This window comes from Jaculus jaculus, chromosome 2, assembly GCF_020740685.1.
Source record: "Jaculus jaculus isolate mJacJac1 chromosome 2, mJacJac1.mat.Y.cur, whole genome shotgun sequence".
NCBI lineage: Eukaryota > Metazoa > Chordata > Mammalia > Rodentia > Dipodidae > Jaculus > Jaculus jaculus.
Window position 1 is genome coordinate 132,545,949 of NC_059103.1, and position 23,406 is coordinate 132,569,354.

The 23,406-nt window shown below is 37.9% G+C and overlaps 1 protein-coding gene across 1 annotated transcript in view; it reads left to right on the forward strand.

Annotated features, from left to right (window-relative positions):
- Nkain3 (sodium/potassium transporting ATPase interacting 3) overlaps positions 1-23,406 on the forward strand; it is a 656,444-nt gene that overhangs the window by 324,420 nt on the left and 308,618 nt on the right. The window contains exon 3 of the mRNA XM_045144576.1: positions 5,454-5,534. Coding sequence (XP_045000511.1) covers positions 5,454-5,534 — 81 coding nt within the window. The remainder of the gene's footprint in view (positions 1-5,453; positions 5,535-23,406) is intronic.

Consider the following 23,406-nt stretch of genomic DNA (forward strand, 5'->3'; position numbering starts at 1 on the left):
AAGTTTGGAATGAAGGGCTTTTCCTCCAAACTGTTGCTATTTTTCTCTTCCTTTCAGGGAGTGTCTTGATAAGATAGCAAATAAAGTGTGAAAGAGGTTTGGTTAGCATAACACTTTAAGAGACATTCAGATGATCAAAGCTATGAATTGATTACATTGTAGGGGTATTTTTAATTCTTTAAAGATTCTGATACAGTGACATTGAGATGGCTCAGCAGTTAAGACACTTGCCTGCAAAGTCTAAGGACCCTGGCTCGATTTCCCCAGTACTCATGTAAAGCCAGATGCAGAAAGTGGTGCTTGCATCTGAAGTTCATTTGCAGCAGCTAGAGATCTTGGTACTTTCTCTCTCTCTCTCTCTCTCTCTCTCTCTCTCTCTCTCTCTCTCTCTCTCTCTCTCTCTCTCTTTCTCCTTTGTCTGTCTCTCCTTGCACATAAGTAATATTTTTTTAAAGTTGAAATAAGATTCTGGAAGTTCTAAATATGTCAAAAGAGCAAGACAGGAATGAAAGAAAAAAAGCAAAAGCATCAAAAAAAGCAGTAATGTCAGTGGATCCCAATTAGATCCCACAAGCTGAAAGAGAATGATAACAGAAATGGTGAATAAACATATAGAAGCCAATGATTGCATTGCCTGTTCTCACTGTCTCTGTGGAGTATAGATGATTTGCATGTGAACAAATTATGAAACATGCCCAAGACACAAAAACCAAGGGGCTGAGGTGACTGGTCATTAAAGGACAAGGAGGAACTTACATGTGAGGGATAATATTAACAGAGTAGGGTTCAAATACCAGGTAAGGTAATGACAGTCAGAGGCTGGAGGAGAAGCAGGCAGGCACTAAGGGACTAGGATAGAGGTCACAATCATGTGCAGTCTCTGGCTTGGTCAAGTTTTCACTTAGCTCCCACTTTCCCCAGACCTCTGCTTGGCTTCACCACCTCCAGAGAACCTTGGGCCATGATGTTCCTTCCTTAATCAGGGAGCTATTAGAAAGAAGGGACTCTTTATTCTTTTCTACTTCCTCAGTCTGACGACCGCATACTATCCAGTGAAAGCTTAATGAATGAATGAATGAAGAATGACAATTACTGCTGTGGAGCTCTCTGCAGATGTTCTGTAATGATTCCAGGCCATTACTCCTTTCATCCCTCCCCACTCTGCAGAACTCAGTTTCCAGGCACTTCCGCAGCAACTTTCTCCTGCTGGACCCTAATAAGATGTGTTATGACACAATGTTGTCCATCCTTTGTCTCACATACCACAGTTGCTGTATGACATTTAGATTGCAGATTTTCCTCTCAGTCACTTCTATTATTTTTAGTACTGGCTTCCTTTGTTCCTTGGAACAATCACCAATATGTGTCAATTAAACTAAATCCATTTCAAACTAACGAACACTTTGGAGCACTAGTATGTTACTAAGTGCTCACTCAGAGATGAATAAAATGTGATGTCTATCACTGCAACAGTATAATGGACTCAGAATTTAATATTACAATAACACAGATGGCAAGTCACTGCAATTTCTACAGCAGACAAGCTTGACCACACTTGGCCTCAAAGCATGAATCACCCTTATGAAAATAGTGTAGATAAAGAGTCACAAAGAACAAGCTTTATAAATGTCTAAAGTCAGACTTTCCAAGTCCTTAGAGCAAACTTAAGAAAATCCCCATTGTCTTTCTTTACTCTCCTGCAACCATCTTTGCTAACCTGAGAACTTTGCTCTCCAAAGACCACATGCTCTTTCTGCCTCCTTGGTTGGCAAAGCCAGAAGCATGTGTCTGGAATATCCTATTCTCCTTACCCTTTTAGGAAATTGTTAATAATCCTTCAACTAAATTGTCACCTATTAAAAGACTTCCTCCCTAGCCCATCCACTCAGGACTCAGTGCCTCATCTCATTATGTCACAGATCTGGTCACTTTCTCACCCCCGCCCCTCCCCTGTATCACTACCTCCTATCTTTCACCACACTTAGGATGAGCTTCTACGGCAGAACTGACCTTCTCACTGCCATGTTCTACCTACACACACACACACACACATACAAGACTCACTGGGTTAAACAAATAATAAATGAAAGTTTGGGGAAGAAATGACTTTATTCTACCAATTATTGGTTGTGTAGCTTTGGGGTTTTAGTGTGCCTTCTTAGTGCCACATTTACTTCATTTACAGAAACCATCTATAGACTGCGCTTAGGAGGCATATGCTTGTTTGTGCTTAACAGAGTAAATCCTGGAAAATGATGGAACTGCTATGAACCTTTTTTTTTTTCCTTTTTGCTTTCACTGTTAATAATTAAATCTAGTTGTAAAAATTGCAGATTTCTCTTAATACTCTTCTACACATGGCTACTAAGCTACAGGAAATATTAGAACAGTAAATAAGTAAGGATCCTATACTCTTTTATTGTAAGTCTGACATATTTGGAAATACTGTGGTCAGTTTATTCACTTATGAAAGACCAAAATGAATGAGCATCCAGCCCTTCTAATAATAAAGGAGCTCAGAAAGCAAAAGAATTGCTGATGTAGAATTGTGCATGGTGGTGAAGCGAACTGGAAAACTTATTTCTATGGTTCACTTTAATTACCAGATGGTGTATTAGCCTTCTACCACACTAGGAATATTGAGGAAACCACAAACCATATGAACATTACTGTTGTTTATAGGCATTGCTTATGTGAATTAGGATTTAAAATACATGTACTGAACTTAAGTAGAAGAGAGTGAGATAAGATACACAGAATAATTTTTTTCACATGAAGAAATTGAGCCTTTTCTACTGCACCTACATATACCCACCTGGGTATAAAAACATGTCACCATGCTCTCTAGTATCCACAGGGCATTTGTCACTACTGAAGAATTGTCTCCCCTTTTAATTTTCCTTTCAACTGAATTATTGATTTTAAAATCCACTTTGAAATGAAGGCAGAGATGACATCCATCTCTAAGGCCATGATTCTTAATAGGTCTGACTTGAAAACGGTTGTGCATGGATTTGCATTGCTAGGGATCTTTTCTGCAGGTCTGTGGTCAACATGCCCTCTCATATTCACACTGAAGCAAATCACTTATATATCACAACAATCAAAAATTCAATATTACACCTGTTCTCAACCAATAATAAATTAGATAAGTATCATGGAAAAGAAACAAAAAATATGCTAGACATTGCCATTCTAAAAATATTATTAGTTATAGAATTTAAGTTTATGAAACAAATGAAATAACTTTTTAGAAAACTGGTAATGTACTGTTCTTGTCCAATAACATAGATAAATGTGGTCTGTAGCCCTTTTGCTGAAGTTTTTTTTAATTTTTTAATTTAATTTATTAGTTTTCTTTTCAGCAAATACAGGCAGTTTGGTACCATTGTTTAGGCTCATCCATGACCTACCCCCTCCCAATGGCCCCTCCTTGTTGATGTAAGTGGGTCATGCATTGTGAAGTTAGGCCACAGTTCTTGGTAGATAAATGTATCTGCATATCATGACCCAACATGTGACTTTGACATTCTTTCCACCCCCTCTTTCACAAAATTTCCCTGAGCCATGTTGGGTTCATTTTTGGTCTGCTTCAGTGATGAGGTATTGGGGGCCTCTGAGGCTCTGGCTCTCTGGTTTGGTAGGAGTTGGTTTTTCTCTGTGTTGGTCTCCATCCCCTTTGTGCTGGTATCCAGTTCATCAAGAAAACAACGCCCTTGTTTGTTTTGCCAATTTTCCTTAGTTTCACTCAGGCCCCTTTTTAGGTATGATGGGGCACCTCTCTCCTTAGGATCTGCATCTATCTGAAAAAGAGAAGCAGGGCTGGAGAGATGGCTTAGCGGTTAAGCGCTTACCTGTGAAGCCTAAGGACCCTGGTTCGAGGCTCGGTTCGCCAGGTCCCACGTTAGCCAGATGCACAAGGGGGCGCATGCGTCCAGAGTTTGTTTGCAGTGGCTGGAAGCCCTGGCGCGCCCATTCTCTCTCTCTCCCTCTATCTGTCTTTCTCTCTATGTCTGTCGCTCTCAAATAAATAAATAACTGAACGAAAAAGAGAAGCAAATTCTCCAATGGAGAGTAAGTTAGCACCCGGAAAATTGAGATAACACTTACTTTTTTAACAGAGAGTTTAATAGGTGTAGGCCATCTTGTACCCCATGATTGATGGTAGCTTGATATTGGAGAGTGGGCTTATGTTTGGATATGGTTCTGACTTGTTTCCCAGTTCCAGCTATGGGTCCTGTACCACCGAGGGGATCAGTTAGCCAAATCAAGAACAGTTGGTTCCCCACCATGGCTGTGTGCCACTATTGCACTAAGTTTGGCCTGTAATCCTTGAAAATGATTTGTTTTATTATGTCATTGTTATAACTAATGATTGAATGAGTTTCCAAAAACAATATTTGTATGTTTAGGGTTGAATGCCAATAATTAAGAATGAATTAATTAAGAATGAAGAATTCAGTTTTGCTGGGGTCATAATTAAGTACACTGAGCCCTTAGACCCTGAGTCTCCATCCATGTGTCCAGTCTAGGGCTACCTTGACTAAAATCAACTAGTCCTCAGAAAGAAGGTATTTCCTAGTGCATATTATATTACTAAAGGTAGTTAATCATCAAGCCAAGCAAGATTGGAGTTTGATGGAAGTAAATGTATGTTTCCATTGACGAAATCTCTTGTTCATTTACCCATTCTTTATCCCAATTACTCATTTTGATGATTTAAAAAATACTTTATATGTTGTTTTTTTCACTATATTATTGTATTTTCTACTCTCAACAATTCAACAGTTGATAGTTAGTTAATACTACTCTATACTTCCATTTCAAATATTACCTGCATTCAGAGATATGGAAACTCTGGTTTTAAATAACATGCTTAAAATTTGACAGCTTTCATTATAATATAAAGCTTATAGATAGATGACAGACCATATAGATAGATAGATAGATAGATAGATAGATAGATAGATAGATAGATTAATAGATGACAGATATACAGATGATAGGTGGTGCATGGTAGATAGCTGACAGACAAATGATAGACAATGACAAACACAGAGAAAGATAAGTAGATGATACATACATGGAGTACACATGGACAGGTAATAGATGGATAACTCACAGGAAATTCATAAAATTTTATTCTCTTAAAAAGGTAATACTCAGAAAACAGAAATCATGTGAGCACTTGGATTTATCTTGCGAGCCAGAAAAGCACTTTAGAAATAAATCTAGGTTTATTGGCATCTACTGAAAGCCATAGGAACTATTGGGTTTTTAATTTCTTAATGTTAAAAGACTTCATAAAGAGAGCTCTTTTCTGAGTATTCCCTGTCTGTTTCTTTGCGAGAAGACAGGTTTATTGACATTTTTATTATTGATTTATTTCATATATATGCCTTTCATCTCCACATTTTTCTTCTTTCTCTTCCCTCAACTCCCTCCCCTTGCAGTATACAGTATGGACTGCCCTCTGGGTCACCTGGAATGTGTTCATTATCTGCTTTTATTTGGAAGTAGGTGGCCTCTCTAAGGTGAGTTCATTATACCTTTCAAGTATACTTTGAAGAAAATCTTAAAATCATAAATAACTATAGTGACCCCCATTATTATATATAAGTAGACAAATACAAGTAACATTACAGATGAAATACCGACCCAAATCGAATCTAAGCTGGTTGTAGTAGTGCATGTCTTTTGTCTGAGTACTGGGGCATGGAAGTAGGAGAACCAAGAATCCAGAGTCATGCTCTGCTACATTTAGTGAGTTGTAGGCCAGCCTGTACTTTTTGAGACCTGTATCAAAGCAACAAAGGAAAGAGGAAACACTGTGGGGATAATACATGAAGGAATGAACTTGGGAAAATACTAATATCAAAGATATTAGAAGTACAAAAAACTAAAATAATGTCTTTTGCTTTTGTTCTTTATATGGATGTGAAACTTATCCTCTCATGTAACCACATATCCATTTAAAAAGACATGCTGCTTCGGGACCTCAGTTCCACATGTTAAGGAAAACATGACTGTGAGCCTTCATGTGTTTAACATAAGAAAGGCAGTGACAAGAATAAAAACTGTACATCTAACATACTTATTACATGGTACATTCTTATTAGCATGGGAATGTGTCAGAGTGGTGACTCTTAGTCTGAAGTCTCTGTCAAATAGATGATGCTTGTCTCTGTGGCACATAATGTATGTGTTATTTCTGCCTAACTATAACTGCAAGAAGAGTAAAGTTTTTATCAGCCCTTCTGCTAGCATTTCTTTGGGTACCAAATATACAAACAATATATGTTAAACTTATAGTTAAGAGTCTTTTAAAAAATTGTTAATCAGCATAATTTTCACCAGAGAGAAGGAACATAATTGTGCATTGACAAAAAGTTGAAGAAAACGGTTAGTACTTTTAGATATTCCCTTGTCAAAAATATTTGTTCTAATTACTCTAATGTCTTCTAGCAATCTCAAATTCTACATAGTACAATGGTCTTCTACTTGCATTTGTTTCTGTATCACAGAAAACCTACATTGACTACCACAGATTATTTTTGTTTTTGTTTGTTTTTGGATTATGTAGGGTCTCACTTTAGCTCAGGCTAACCTGGAATTCGCTATATAGTCTCAGGGTGGCTTTGAAATCACAGCAATCCTCCTACCTCTGCCTCCCTAGTGCTGGGATTAAAGGAGTGCCCCACCACGCCCGGCTCACAGATATTTTTGAATTATTGGTTTGTAACAAAAAATACGTTTGATTCAGCCAAGAAGCAAATATTCTAAATAATGTTTTCCCAATTGCCTCCAAAAGTGTATCATTTTTTTTCTATACTGTAATAAATTTAAAAATAGAATTTGTCATCATTTTCTCTCATTGAAATATTCAGGAACCAGAAATGACATTTTCTTTTCCAAGTTCCACATATGAGTACTAACATCTCCCTTAACTATTTGTTTTATGGATTTTATTTCACCACTAATTTTAAGACAAAAATTTAAATATATGTCCAGGTATTACCTGTAAATATGGACTATCAAGTAATTTTAAAATGAAAATCTGACAACTAAGAGAATTATGAGTAATAAGTATATATTTCAACCCCTATTATTTTACTTTTTAATGTTATTTATTGACAATTTCATAAATGTATATGGTTTATTTGGTTATACCCTCTGTCATTACCCTCTCTCATCCACTGTTCCACTGAACCCCTTCTTCCCAACTAGACTCTGAGACAAAATATTTACCAGGACCCCAAGATTTTTACCATGAGGAAAGAGAGTAGTGGGGTCCTAATCATGAGAAAAGGAACTTTGAACCACCCTGCATGGGAAGGGTGGTGGCTGTAAGGCTTTTAGGGAGGGGAACAGAAATCTTGTACTAGAATAAAGAGGTCTTACATGGGCCATGTGGATATGTTTGGATGTTGGACACCTGACCAAGGTGTACATGATTGTAATCATTCCTTTTTTTGAAGGAGGGGTTTGATGGTCATTTGTTATTGTCTGCTTACCTAGAGCACTGATGAAACTCCTTTGGGAAAGTGGGCCTTGTTCTGTCACATTTCCACTAGGGACTTAGGTATAGACATTGTCCCCTTGACTGAAAGGAAGTAGCATTCCTTACCAAACCCCTGGGGCAGAGAGACTTAGTAAACATCCCAACAATGGAAATTACCAAACCACAAACCTGGAAGACTTGGGGTTGCCCATTGTACCTATGGAGAAAGAGAAAAAGAAACAGTTTGCCTAAAATCTTACTTTTATGTTGTGTCATTTTGGTGACTCCTTGAGTTTAACTAGGCTTGCTTGCAGGAGCATGGACCTGGTTGTTATTTACTGGAACATGGGCAATTAATTGGTTTTTACATGACTGAAGAAACGAGCCACCCTACCCCCACAACTATTAGCTGTCTAGCTCTTCCAGGGGAGGTGCAGCTTCATGAGCCCCTGCTCCATCAATGATGGAATGTTTACTGGCCCAGATCTATGGAGGAAATCCTAGCTGTTGTGAGTTTATAAGAGTGCTGATCATGTGGTATCCAGAAGACAGTGTGCCACAGCATTCCTCCCTATCCTCAGACATTTACATTATTTCTACTCCCTCATCTACAATGTTTCCTGAGCCCTGGAGGTCAAACCCTAGTATTATCTTGTGATCTGAATAGTCACTTTAATTCATGGTTGTATGTTTACATTGATTTGAAACTATCTTTTATTTGTTTCTGTATGAACTGATTTAGAATAAGTTAAAGCGGAGGAAATTTGCCCTGTGGAGTTAGCATAATAGTGTGCTAAAATAAAACTGAATTTAAAATCATATGTATTTAGTTCAAATCTCATCTTAAGCACTCATTAACTTTGGGTTGTACGCAAATCATTTAGCCCTGATGAGTCTATGTGAAAGCATCATTACAAAGCCAGTTTTACCAGTAATGATAGTAGTAAATGCTTGTTTGATGCTTATCAGTGTTTATGTTTATCCTATGAAGTAACTCCTATAAGCTTCAAAACAACTCTCAGAAGTGATGAAAATAACTAACAGAGGCCATTTTCTCTGTGCAAGTCTAATTACCCATAGCCGCTCAGAGTTATATCTATGAACTGCTTTTTATAAGTACTTTTCTAACATATATATATATATATATATATATATATATATATATATATATATATATGCACAAACACACACACACAGTCAAAGATTTCCTTTTTACTTTCTTTTCTACAGTCTCCTTTTATTGTGTATTAGGTCTCAGGCAGGCTATGAAAGGACTTAGCCATATTGAGAACTCCACAAATAGGAGCACGGCAAGCGGTCATGTTCAGAGATGTGGAGTGCCCTCCGTGCTGCCCCTCTTTAGTGGACCTTGCATCACTGCTCACCTGTGTGAGTTCCTTGTAAGGATGGCAGGAGCCAGCACACACAATGCCAGCACCATGGTAAACCAGCCAGTGCTCCCTTGGTTCATAAGTACATACCTGTGGTAACACTGGGTGGAATCTGACTAAAAAACTCCAACAAATGCCATTGCAGGGCAGGGCAGGGGGTGAAATTCCAATCTGGGTCTAATTTGGAAGCTCCCTAGTTTGACCTCCATGAATTTCTTCTCCTTTGCAGGCAGCAGGTAGGCCTAACACCAGCTTGGAGTCCTTTTTTCTGCCAAGGGATGCCTTTTTAAAAATCTTTTTCTCACTCTTTTGGGTGTTAAGTTAAAAGGCATGGACATAGTCATCCTAGTTATTTGTTTTCTTATCCATTCCAATGCATTAAATATCCAAATCTTCTTGGTTATTAAATGGGTAAAGGAGTCTACAAATACTAGATTTCCTGTTGCTTTTTTTCCTGCCTAGCCTGGTAGCACCCCTCCGGCTAGCCACAGTCTAGCTGCAGCTTGAGCCTATAGGAAACTGATTTTCAAACACAGAGCAGCGTTAAGGACTCTTGATAAATACAATCATCCCAACAAGCCTTCAGGCTGGATTCCATTTTCAGAGCAATCCCTCATCCACATGTGCTGGGTTACAGACAAACTTCCCAGAGCTCTCCATCTCCTGCTGGTTCTTAAGACATTTCATAGAATTATCCACTTTAACAGATTGATAGGAGTCATCCTATACCTTGATTTTTACCTTCATAACACATTCTGAGACAATAAACCTGCTCAGTTCCTTTTCCTGGGTCATGTACAGTAAAAATTATATTCAATCCATACAAAGAGGGCCAAGAGAAACCAAAAAGATGATTGTATTCAGGTCCTTTCTTGTGAACCAGTAACTATACTGGGGTTAGTTACAGAATCATGTGCTACTCAAAGGCAGCTTTATCACCAAAAATTACCATCCCCGGCATAGATGAGTACCTATGAACTCTGTTACTGGAATTCTCTTACAACTACTTCCAGAAGGTAGGTCCTGAGTTGAAAATTTTATAAGTTTCTGGAGTTTGCCAGCTCCCACCAAGGAGAAATGTTTCAATCATCAGTAAACAGCCTTGCAGCATAATATCTCTCCAAACACTGTTCTTAGAGTAATTCCATTTCATATCTGTAAATTTGGGGGTTATTCAACACAGAAAATGACTTGTTGTTACAGCTCGGTACTACTTTATTGAAGTCTACATCCATAGACTGAGAAGAACCTGGCTCACACCTGAGGGTACTCAAGCAGGTGAGAATGGCAGGAGCACTTCAGGATACTTTGAAGACCATGTTGCACAGGAGCTCCTGTGTTAAAGGCTCCTCGTTTTAAATTCTAGCAAGACCACCAGTATTGATGGACATAATCTACATAAGCAAAGGCTCTTTGGAAATTAACTTTTAGATGTATAAAAAGCTAGTGAAACCAAAAGTTTAAAAACTACTATCCTAGAGTAACCAGTATAAATTATACAGTAAGAGAAAATAGACTCCAAAACAAATTGTACAAAGACAAATTGATAATATGACAGATTAAAAGCCAGCCAATCTAATAACTATATGTGGAGTATAAATAATCTAAATACTCCAACTAATGGCAGAGTTGACAACTTTTTTATTGAACACTTTGATGTAAGAGCACATAGCAATTTGATTATGTTCCCATTCCTTCCTTCTGTTTTTGATCTCTTCCCTCACCCCTCACCCCTCATCCCCAGAGAACATTCCTCTTTCAAGGTAGTCCTTCCTCTCTTTCGTTGTCTACTTCCATTTGTCTTCCTCCATCCTCCATGTCAAAAGACTGGTGAGCTCAGAACTGTGCTGGTCATGTGGAGGTATTGGAAACCAATGTATGGTCCTGAGTATACCAGTCATTTAATGTCAGGAGGACAATGTCCCAATATTAGCCTATGCATCCTATGGTTTTTATATTCTTCTGTTCTCTCTTCAATGACATTTCCTGAATTTTAGAGGGTTTGCTAGAAATCTCCTTTAGAATTGAGCTCTAGACATCCTCCCATTTTCTACTTTGATGAGTTTGAGTCTCCTCACAACTCCACTGTCTACCATCTTCTCCATAAACATGGCTCTCTGCACAGCAGAGAGGGCTACAGTCATATTTTTCAGTGACTATCTCTGCAATGTTTCCTGGGTCCTGGTGGGTAGAATAACTTTCTGCTAAGACATAGGATTTTTTTCTCTTCTTGTTGTCCTTTTTTGTCTTTGGTCTTCACAGTATTTCTTGTCATCTGTATAAAGATTCTCTAACCAAAAGTTAGAGCAGCATTAATCAAAGGGCTTAACCATACACATTTAGAAGGCTGTTTGATGTGGCATAATGCCACTGTTTAGCCAAAGGACAGCAAAAGCTTCCCCCTGGGGTCTATCATCTTCTAAGCTATAGCTAGTTAACTCATGCTCAGTCTCAGACATAAATTATTTTCTTCCATTGAGCAAGGCCTCTTATCCAATAAAAGAGCAGTTGATAAGCTCCATAACTTATGAGCTACTATTGCCTCATTGTGTGCACCTTACCTGCCTAGTTGATTCTGTAGCTTGCAGGATCTACTGCTTGTTCAGGCTGTATAGTGACTTTTCTCCCCTAGCAGCTTGCATAGCACCTTCCAGCACTATGGCAGCTATCTGGCAGAGAGACGACTTCTGTCTAAGTTCCAGTTTGATTTCAGCACCAAGACCTTTTTTATAAAGGACTCCAGACTGATGTGAAATATACTTTGAACACAAAGGCATTCACAAGTAGACATTGAAGGATAGGCGATGCACTATGAAAACACTAAGCAGAAGAAACCTCCATGGTGATATTACTAGCAGAAGCAAAATAAACTTCAAGGTTGGACTGTGTTGTGGGTAAAAAGAGATGTATTATGATAATGATAATGAGATCAGTGCATAAAAAAACAAATTTTAGAGGATATGAAGTAAATAGGGAATTTGATAGATTCATAAAGATAGATGGAAATTTTAGTGAACTTTTTTATTATTAATAGAAAAAGTAGCACAACTAAGTAGAAATAAAAAGTTTGGAAAGCACTATTAAACAACTTTCATAACTAACACTCAAAACTATAAAATATATATTCTACTCTAATGCCTATGAACAATGAACAAAATTGTATATAGAAAATCCCAATAAATGCCTAATAATTAGAATAACAGAGTATTCTTTTGCCATGGGGGAAAAACACTGATTTAAAACCCATGGTATTTAAGAACTCTAGAGACTCATTAAATATTTGGAACTTAAGGTAAATGATTATAAATATCTCCCAAATCAATAAAGAAGTTTAAAAATAGGTTAAAGGTACATTAAAGAAAACACAATACATTTTATAGATGAATCAAGAACACTGTTTACAGAAAATTATAGGTTCAAATCATAAAAAAGGAAAGTAAAAAACAATGGAATAAACTTTCATCTTAAAAAATAAGAAAGCAGTTTTGCATTATCTGTGGTCTACAGTAGAATGCTTTAGAATGTTCATAAAGTAACAACTAGCTTTGGCACATAAAATGAAATTAACAACTTTCTGGACACAAGAACTTAACAAAGCTCACACAACCAGAACCAGAAAAAAATATGAATAACCACAATTTATAAAGAGAAAACCTTCCACAATCAAAGCTTCAAGCCTAGATTGTAGCATGATGGATGAATTGAGCATGTGAGTAAAATGATGCTAATCTTACCCAAAGTCTTCTAAAACATAACAGATAAAGGAACATTTCCCAGATAATTTTTGACCTGATATTATTCCAGTAGTAGATAGTAAGCAAGATTTAAGTTGACACAAAAATACTTATGATCACAGTTTTCCCCACAAAGTCTGCACATGCTTGGTGATATCTAACCCATTTGTATATGACATCATTGAGTATTTTTATTCATTGGCTAAAAGCAGGAAATGTCCCTAACTTGCAGAAACCTTGATGTTACATCCTCCAGGGAAGATCTTTGGATTAAATGTACACCCTTCCTAGAGGACAAAAACTGATCCTTACCTAAGATTATTGACAAAGCTGGGAAATCTGGTCTTTGTCTAGAGTAACCTGCTGACCTGGTCTTCCTCATGTAGCATTCCCTATAAAAAAACAAACAAACAAAAAAAAAAAAACCCACATCTAGGTCTTGAGGTGGTCTTTCCAAGCCCCCTCTTGCCTCTCTAGTCAAGAGCTCCGCTTTTCTTCCCACATGGGGCTTCTCAAATCCCCTCTTGCCTCCCTGAACAAGAGCTCTATCTTGCTTCCTTCTCTCGTGTTCTAGACCTAAGGCCCCTTACCTTCAGCCTCCTAAAGCTTTAAGCTATAATAAAATCGTTCTGAGCTTTAAAAATATCAAAAATGCATATATAGAAACCCCAAATCTGCTCTGTTCTTTCCTTGCCCTCACAAACAAAGGTTCTGCTCAGGATCTTCACTATTTTTGTCCCTAAAGGCTCATCAAGACATGTTTCTTAAACATGAGGCCTCTCCCTGTGGATGCAAAATCCACCCCACACTGTAACGGCAGAAGCATCTCTACAGTCGGGCTGACTTGGATGACTGTCTTCTACTCCCATTTCTCCTCAATACACTTTCAGCAACCACTAACTTGAGTTTTGCTGCTTTACTTTTGTCCCTCAACTTGCCAGAAGTAAGAATAAGAATTATCTTTCCTATTGTAATGAGCATATAGAAAAGTTGGCTTCAACTAGTCAAAAAACATTCTCATCATTCTTTTAATTTCAGTTTAATCTACATATTTCATATCACAATGATGTACCTTTCTTAAATACTTATGAAATGTTATTATAGAGGAAATTCATATTTACTTGCTGATTTAAATATTAAATTGACATACTAATCTTTTCAAAATATACATTAGACTTAATGAAATCTATTCCCACACTGTTACTAAATTCTTGCTTAATACTATTACTTTTTATTTATTATTACATAATATTTTGTGTGGTAGAGGTAGACAGCAATATTTTGTACCATTTGCAATTATAAAATATTAGTTTCCTGATTCATTTTGTTAAAATTATTTTTCAAAAAGTGTTCTAGTAGTTGCATAAAGAAATCTGAGTAATAATGGTACAGGAATTATTTAATTCTTTTCCTATATTTTGGGGGCTTGTTTCCTTAATAATTCTTTAAAAAAATTTTTTTGTTCATTTTTTATTTATTTGAGAGTGACAGAGAGAGAGAGAGAGAAAGAGACAGAGAGAGAGAGATTGAGAACGGGCATGCCAGGGCTTCCAGCCACTGCAAACAAACTCCAGATGCATGCACCCCCTTGTGCATCTGGCTAACGTGGGTCCTGGGGAACCGAGCCTCAAACTGGGGTCCTTAGGCTTCACAGGCAAGTGCTTAACCACTAAGCCATCTCCCCAGCCCTCCTTAATAATTCTTAAACACTTATATTTCCTTTCACTTCTTTGAATCTTTGTTAGTAATTTGTGTCTTTTTACATTTAGTTTACAGCAGCAGATTAAATTAGTCTTTAATCCTTAATTTTCCTTAACTGTACAAAATAACATCCTAAACAAATACTTTTACCAGTATCTGGTTACTAGGACAAACAAACATTTATTCAGTAAACTTGTCACTCATTTACAATGTCTTTTTATAAGTAATAAATTTTATAAGATCTAGTTCTACAATATTATCATGTTTGTCCAAGTACTATTTTCTTTATTTTAGTTTTTGTATTATTTATTTAGTTTATTATTTATTTAGTTTACAGCATCAGATTAAATTAGTCTTTAATCCTCTAGGACTTAATTTTCCTTAACTGTACAAAATAATAACCTAAACAAGTACTTTTACCAGTATCTGGTTAATAGGACAAACAAATGTTTACTCAGTAAACTTGTCACTTATTTACAATGTCTTTTCATAAGTAATAAATTTTATAAAATCTATTTCTACAATACTATCATGTTTGTCAAAGCACTATTTTCTTTATTTTAGTTTTGTATTATTTTTTAATAGGAATTCTCTATAATCCTATCTCCCCAACACTATGGTTTGATCTTGTATACCTTGTTGTGTTACATTTTGCCTAGATTTGTATTGAATGTATGTAAAAATCTCCTTTTAGCTTTGATTTATTTATTATGTGGGACTTTGAATTAACTTAGTGAAGCCTGAGGGAAAATTGTATTAGACAAACCAGGAAATTAGATATCATAGTGTATTAGGATTCCTGGGTTTCACAGGACAGAAGCACTCTTTATTGGACTTATGTGGACTCAAAGAACCCAGTGTCTGGGGAACCAGGTTTGGGAATCTCCAGAGGCCCAGGAGCAGTGACAGGCTTGTCAGAAAGCAACTGCTCAAATGGAAAGATGGTTCAGCTGATGCCCATCTGCTCATGATTTAAACGACTAAGGTATGATAGGAATGCTGTGACTGCCCCATCTGGATCCACCATCTGTCTCTTCCAGGGAAGGACAGCCTCTGGGATTAGAGGTCTCACTGATTCTATAAACTTAGACAATTTCAAAACAGGTGATTGAGGTGGTCTCATGAGAGGGAGACAAGAGTGACCATTGCAGATCACAGCTTGACCATTCTTATAAGTAGAAGTTTACATTCTGGTAGTCATGAGTGAGCATACTCCTGACTAACTGGAAGACCCTGATGGCAGCTTCCACTCTCATCTCTTTATCTCATCTTCCAGCCATTCCTGCAGCACGTATCCATCTACGGTCTCAAGCTAACTGGTTCTGCCCACACCAGGGACATAGATATTTTTATTGCATTGGTTTTGATAATGTACAGCTGTGAGCTGGATGACTGTGTGGGAAATTGAGAGTGTCTGCTCTTCTGTGACATCCGGGAGCCTCAGTTTCATGTTGCTGAGTTGTTGGAAGAGTTAAATAAGATAACACATGAGCACAGCTTAGACAGGATTTTGGCATATCATGAACTGTCAGGAAATGGTGGCTGTCTTTATTGCCATCAATATAATCATCCTTTATTTTTTTTAAGAAACTAATAGACAAAAGTATCCTCACCCTAAAACCTTCATGTGTTATCTCTGTGTGTGTGCATATATGTGTGCATGTGTGTGTATGTGTGTGTAAGAGCTGAAAAAAGAAAAATTTGTAGGTCTGTATATTTGATTTAATGAAATATGAAGCGGTCCCTTGCCATAGGGCCTTAGGTGTGCATACTAACTGAATAGCTCTAGTGCTGTTAATTAATTCTCTTTCTTCAATGTGTACGTGTAAGCAGGTTTCTAAAGTACAACTGCAGGCAGGTTCTGAAAGTGTCCTTACTGCTCTAACTGTTCTCTGTAGGAATATGTTAAAGATCTTTGGTACTCTCTGGGGCTGCTTCTCTTGCTACATTTTAAGATCATCAAGGGCACAATTAATAACTTCCTGCTGCTTCTTTGGAACTTAAAATATTTGAAATCATTTTCTTCCCTAGGATTACATTCATAATGCAAATATAAAAAACTTGTCTCTTTTGTAATATTAAAAATTCTTAAATGTCAGTTTATTGAAAACTTGAGATATATATTTTTATTTGAAAATAATTAGGCTTAAATGGCATCTTTTTGATTTTTCCAATAGGCTAATATTTCTTCTAATTTGCTCTTCTTGGAGAACGTGTGGAATTTATATTAATGATCTCAGTGCATTTCAAAGGTATCATATTTTCCATAGAATTCTGCATGTGTGAACCTCAACTCAGTCATTAGAGTGAATATAAAGATATCCTATGAAAATTCATCCTACCTTAATCATCAGCTTTGCCTTTTAGAAACACACAGGACCGGAATGAACTAATGCTTATGGCATCCCACACCATGCAGGCACCATCCGTTGGCCTTTTCTATTTTATCCTTACCTCTAGGGGAGATATTTTTTTTCCTTTATTTTGTAGAGGAGGAACCTCAGTGATGAGAGACTGCATTGCTCAGGGCACACGGGCAGTAATGGAATGTCAGGCCTGATGGCTCCCATCATATCATGCTACCTTCCTTTTAGAAGGAAACTCACAAGCATTTGTTTTTCTCTGTCAGGTTCTAACAATGACATTTTCTGATCTGTGGGAATTTAAATTCTTTAAAAAAATGTAGACCATTTTCTCCGAAGGCAATAGTACATTTAGGAGATCTTTTCACACGAATTGACAAGTTGCTCATGAAAGTCTACGTCTGTGACAGCTTCAGGTGCACAGTTCAACTGAGCAGCCTGGTCACATCATAAAATTATTCTTCTCTTCAGGGCTCATTTTTATCAACCAGCCTGCATTTTACCTGTGTGCTTACTGGGGAAATTTGTTTACTTCCTCAAGTTCATTTTCCTTCAATATTGGATTCTGCATCATCCTTGGCTTGTTTCCTAGAATGCTTATAAATGAGAGAGAGAGAGAGAGAGAGAGAGAGAGAGAGAGAGAGAGAGAGAGAGAGAGAGAGAGAGAGTGTGTGTGTGTGTGTTTATGGGGATGTGCTCATGCCATGTCATGCCTATGGAGGTCAGAATACAACCTCAGATTTGCGCTCAGGTGTGATGTCCACCTCTTCTTGAGACAGGGTTTCTCCTTGGCTTGAATCTCACCAATTAGGCTGCACCAGCAGGCCAGTGAAACCAGAAATCTGTGTCATGGCGTCCACAGTGCTGGGATTACAGGTGGGTGCTAACACATCTAGCATTTTATGTGACTACTGGGGATTGATTAAGTTGTTGAATCTCCTACTTGTATTTTTATTGTTTCTTCTTTTCCTAATAAAACTGTGGCTGAGTTCAATATTTAAAAAAGATTAAAAATGGGCTGAAGAGATGGCTTAGTAGTTAAGGCATTTGCCTGAAAAGCTGAAGGACCTCAGTTTAATTCCCCAGGACACACTTAAGCCAGATGCACAAGGGGACGCATGTGTCTGGAGTTCGTTTGCAGTGGCTGGAAGCCCTGGTGTGCCCATTCTCTCTCTCTCTTTCACTCTCTGCCTCTTTCTCTCTCAAATAAATAAATAAATAATGTTTAAAAAAAGATAAGCATTTTATTTGTATATCTCAATTATTGACTTGTGGACTATAACCATGAAACAGTTATATTTTCTTAAATTCTGAAGCCTTGTATGTCAAATCCTCTTCTTATTCCTTAATATTGTCATTAATAGCTTCAATAACAGTGTTGGTAATGAAAAATTAGTCTTTTTGTCTGATTGAAGTCTGTTCTCTTTCTGTCATTTAAGCTAATACCTTATGCTAACCATACCATAACTGGGGCTTTTTGTTATACTTAATCTTGCTAACCTGGCTGGAGTAAGAACAACCCAGCAGGTGAGTAAAGCACATCTCTAGCTGTGTCTATGATGCCATTTCCAGACACAGTTAGATCATCAGGGCTCTGTCTAAGAATGCCTTAATACATTCATGGATTTAAATTTGAATATAACACAGGAGATTGGTGTGGCCTGCTGGGAAGAAATTAGCCATTGAGAGCATGTCCTTGGGGAAGATATGTTGCACTGGACCATTTCTGTTATCGATCTATTCTGTTTCCATCTTCCATGATGTGAACTAGTCTAATTCTGAGATTCCCAAACAAAATGTGGTAAACTGTTCTTCTCTACCCATATCCTCCCCAGCACATGGGTTGGTGCTTTTGAAACTGTAAGCCAAAATAAATTTTTCCTCCCTCCATTTTTTAATGTCAGATAGATTAGTCATAATTATGCACCTTTTCATACATTCCTTTAACATTCCTTTAATTATGGCTACTTCCTGTGTCCTTCTCAGGTCCCAGTCTGAGAAAGGACACAGGAAGTAGCCAAATTATACAGAGCTGATGCTAGAGGTTACAAGGGATGTTGACTTCATGATAGCGTGGGTCTACCCAACTACTGACTGAAGTGGCTTCTGTTAGTGAACTTTTCACTACCTTCTACAAGCTGATATAATTATTCCAACTGGAAAAACAATTCATAAAGCCTAAGTCATTCTGAGTACACCACAGCTGCTAAACTTTCCTGTAAGCCTTATTACCAAGAGAACGTGGGTGCAGCAGATGAACCTTACTTTTGTAGCATTCTTAAGATAGTTTAAAGACACTGCTGTCAAATTTTTGATGGAGTCAATTAAACTTGAGATTGTTTATAAAAATAATGTGTGGAACAAGCTGAACCATGCAATTACTACTGAGAGTTTGGGATTTCTCGTGATGTTAATTAGTTTATGTTGAAGGCTCATTGTCTTTGTTGTAAAACATCAATTAAGAGCACAGTCCTGGGGATGAATTCCAGTGACATTTTCAGTGGTTTATAGCATTCAAAAGAGAGTCTGATAAGCACATTCAGCTGCAATTACTTACTTCTGTAAGTGAGAATAGCAGTGTGTACCACTGGGTAGCCTTATAAAATAAGATCATATACATAGTTTCAATGACTGAAATACGCAGAATGATCCCACAGTTGACTGGAAGCCTAAGGTCACAACATTACTTCTAAATATATTGCAGAATAGAACATAATGCTTTCTACAAAGTTTCCTCTATAGCCTGTTAGAGGGATTTCATAGATACTAATCATGTTTAAGCTACTTTTTAGAAAAGGTATCTGAAGCCAGGCATGGTGGTGCACTCAGGAAACAGAAATAGAACGATCTCCGTGAGTTCAAGGACACCCTGAGACTACATAGTGAATCCCAGGTCAGCCTAGGCAAGAGCGTGACCTTACCTCAACAAACAAACAAACAAACAAACGAACAAAAACAACAAAAAAAGGGAAAAAAAGAAAAAAACAAAGTTATCTGAGCCAGGTGTTGTATTGGCATGAAAAATCACTGGTCTGGGGCTTCAGACTGACTTAAGGTAATGCATTGAACACAGATGGCTCAAAGAGCATCTTAGCACCTGATTTATGAATCGCTTGGTTACTGCGGCCATTTGAAGCTTGACGTTGCATGGGAACTTGCCCTAGCACAAGCGCTTTGGATCCCTGGCACAGAAATGACATGTGCGAGGATGCAGGAGGAGGAAGGTGATAAAATCATACAGACACATAAGAAAGTATGTGGCAAATGATTGACTGGAAAGTTCAGTGTCAAAGAGGAGAAACAGAGATGGGGGATGTGTTTACCTTTCTTTTGATATGAGATAGAGCTAGCACAGTGAAAAATCCATAAATTTATGGAGTAAGTTTAACATGTCAGTGTCTGCCCACTGTCATAAGGACTTGCCCAGGGAGGCGAGTCAGAAAACACTAGGGATTTGAGCCCTCTGGGTTCTGCCTGAAGACTGACAATAAAAGGGGCAAGAATTATACTGTGTGAAGATTGCTCACACAGTGTGGTGGACATGTAAGGTCTTGGCACAGGCCACCGAACGGAGGCCACAGAGCAGAAAAACTGACAGAGAAGAGGGCACTGGGAGCATGTGAGGGCTGATTAGATGGCTAGGTTGACGTCTGTCTGTTCTTTACCTGTTTCTGACTTAGAAATAACAAGTGCAGGTATAGCACAGCATTCATTTGCATGTGCTGTAATTGTCAGTGTGTGCATGTCCAAACCAGCATAAGTCCTATCACCAGGTTTGTATCCAAAGAAATAAAATAAATATATGAAAGAGACACCTGATCTTTAATGTTAATCTCAGTATTATTCAAACTAACCAAGGAACAGATGCATGAATAAAGAAATGTAGTTTTCATATAATAGAATAATAGCTGCCATTAAAAAGTATAGAATCAAGTCATTTGATGCAATATGGACGGAACTGGTGAGCATCATGTTAAATGAAACAAGTGAGACACAGAAAGACAAACGCCACTGTTTTCACTCAAATGTACGGATGAAAATAAGTTGATTTCATAGAAGCAGAAAGTATAGTCACCATGTAAGGCAGGGATAGGAAGGAAAGAAGGAGGGAGTTTGAAGAATGGGTACCAAAGTACAGTCATGTGAGAGGTATTAATCCTACCATTCGTTAGCAGTTCAATGCCTATTATTCACAATAATGTATGGTATGTTTTATAAAGAACAAGAAAAGATTTTTAAATGTTTCCAGTACAAAGAAATGATCAATGTTTGAGGAGATGAAATTCCAATTAACCAGATTTGTCCATTACACATTAAATAACCATCAAATTGTCATACCGCAGCTCATAAATATGAACATTTTTTAAATCAGCATGTTGAAGTATCTACCTATCTGTCCACCTGAAAGTCTGGCTTTGTCTAGAAAAGTTTATCCTACTACAAAAAAAAAAAAATCAGACAAAATATCTTATAATTAAGTAAAATACAGAGCTGAAAGAATAAATAAAGCCATTAAAAAAATAATTTTACTTTATGCATCTATAATCCACTGCATCTCTAGGTCTTATTTATGGAGTTCATATGTCAATATTTCCTACATATCTAAAAGTACTTTTCTATGATATATATTACCTAAGAAGGGACAAAAATTAAATAAAATTTAGCCATCTTAAAGAGAATTAGACCCATTCAAATTGGTACACAATTGACCTTAGGGCTTTCCATCCCAGAGATATCACTTTCTCAACAACATCCATCTTATCAGTCCACCACTAAACAAATGGCCACTGAAGCTTCTGCCTGCCTTGTACTAAGTAGCCCTCTTTCTGTGTATGAGTCTCAGGAAATTTTGCTTTCATCTGAGGTGGCAGGGCTCAAAAGCTCTTTTTTTTATGTCTATGGAAGTAAGTTGGGTCATGTAACTTCTGGCCACTTAGATACAACATAAATTAATGGGAAGCTCCTGGAAAAGCTGATTAAGAGCTACTAGAAGCAATCCCAAGCATAAAAAAAATACAAATTTATCACCTAAGATTCTTGTGTAAGTCAGAAATCCAACAATCCCACTTAGTTCTAAATGGACTATAATTAAGGTGTCCTTAAGATTGCCTTTCTACCAAGAGGCTGTAGAGAAATCCTTCACAGCTTCAAGCTTCCCACAGGCTTGGCTCTCCAACCCTTGGTCAGCTCCAAAGCAGATAATAGTAGCCAAGTCCTTCTCTAGCTACCATCTCCAGCTTTCTCAATCCAGGAACCACCCTGGGTTTTTAAGGATTTGTAGATTAAAATTAGGATAAGTGGGCTGGAGAGATGGCTTAGCATTGGCCTGAAAAGCCAAAGGATCCTGGTTTGATTCTCCAGGACCCATGTAAGCCAGATGCACAAGGGGGGCACATACATCTGGAGTTCATTTGCAGTGGCTGGATGCTCTGGAGTGCCCATTCCCTCTCTCTCTCTCTGTCTCTCTCTCTGTCTCTCTCTCTCTCTCTCTCTCTCTCTCTCTCTCTCTCTCTCTCTCTCTCTCTGTGTGTGTGTGTGTGTGTGTGTGTATGTGTGTCTTTCTCTGTCTCAAATAAATAAAATTTTAGAAAATTAGGATAATCTTCCCTTCTGAAGACTCTTTCCTTTAACACATTTGTAACATCCCTTTGCTATTTCGGAGGACACATCACAGGTTCTGAGGGTGAGGACACAGTTGTCCTTAGGTGGCATCATTTTTCTATAAAAGAAGTGGCAGTTATTTTGTACTCCAGAGGGTACCTTGAAAATTTCAACTATACATAAGCTAGAATGATGGCTCACTGGGTAAAAGCACTTGCTGTGCAAGTATGACAACCAGAATTTGAATACCCAGAACCCATGTAAAGCCAGACAGACTAGCAAGAGCATGTCTAGGCTGAGTTGAGAAATTGAAACAGGAGAATCCACTGAAGCTTATGGGCCAGCTAGTCTGTCATAGACAATTGCAAATAAGAGACCATGAATCAAAGAAGATAGAAAATGAGAGCTAACACTTGAAGTTTCTGTCTACCTCAACTTGAGTGTAACACACACACACACACACACACACACACACACACACACACACCAAACATAGTGCCAAAATATAACATTTCTCCTGACTACCTGGAGCTTTGCCACTGTGGAGGGTTCCACAGTAGGCACTTTGTTTCTTGAACTAGGCAGGCAGGATGGTGTGCACTTGCTAGAATTCTTATGTCTTACCTAGACCTCTTTTGCCACAAACGACCTAGGCCTCCTCCTGGGAGAGATGTCTTTCCTAGGATTTAAACATTGTGGTTGGTCAAGCTCAGCCCCAGGATCTTGGTGTTCCTGAGACAAGCCCTAGACCTAACCTACCAGCTAACTCTCTGATTTACCTGAGCCAGATACAGCCTTCCCCTATAAGGTTATAAATACCTTTGCAAGGTATTGCAGTTAGGATTGCATTGCTGGTAGAAATCACCTGACCAAGAGAAGCTTGTGAGAAAAAGAGGTTTATTTTGGTTTATAGGGTCGAGGGGGAAGCTCCATTCTGGAAGGGAAAACAGCATGAACAGAGGGTGGACATCACTCCCTGTCCAACATAAGGTGAACAACAGCAACAGGAGAGTGTGCCACACAATGGCATGGAGAAACTGGCTATAACACCCATAAGTCCATCTCCAACAACATACCACCTCCAGGAGGCTTTAATTCCCAATTGCCATCAGCTG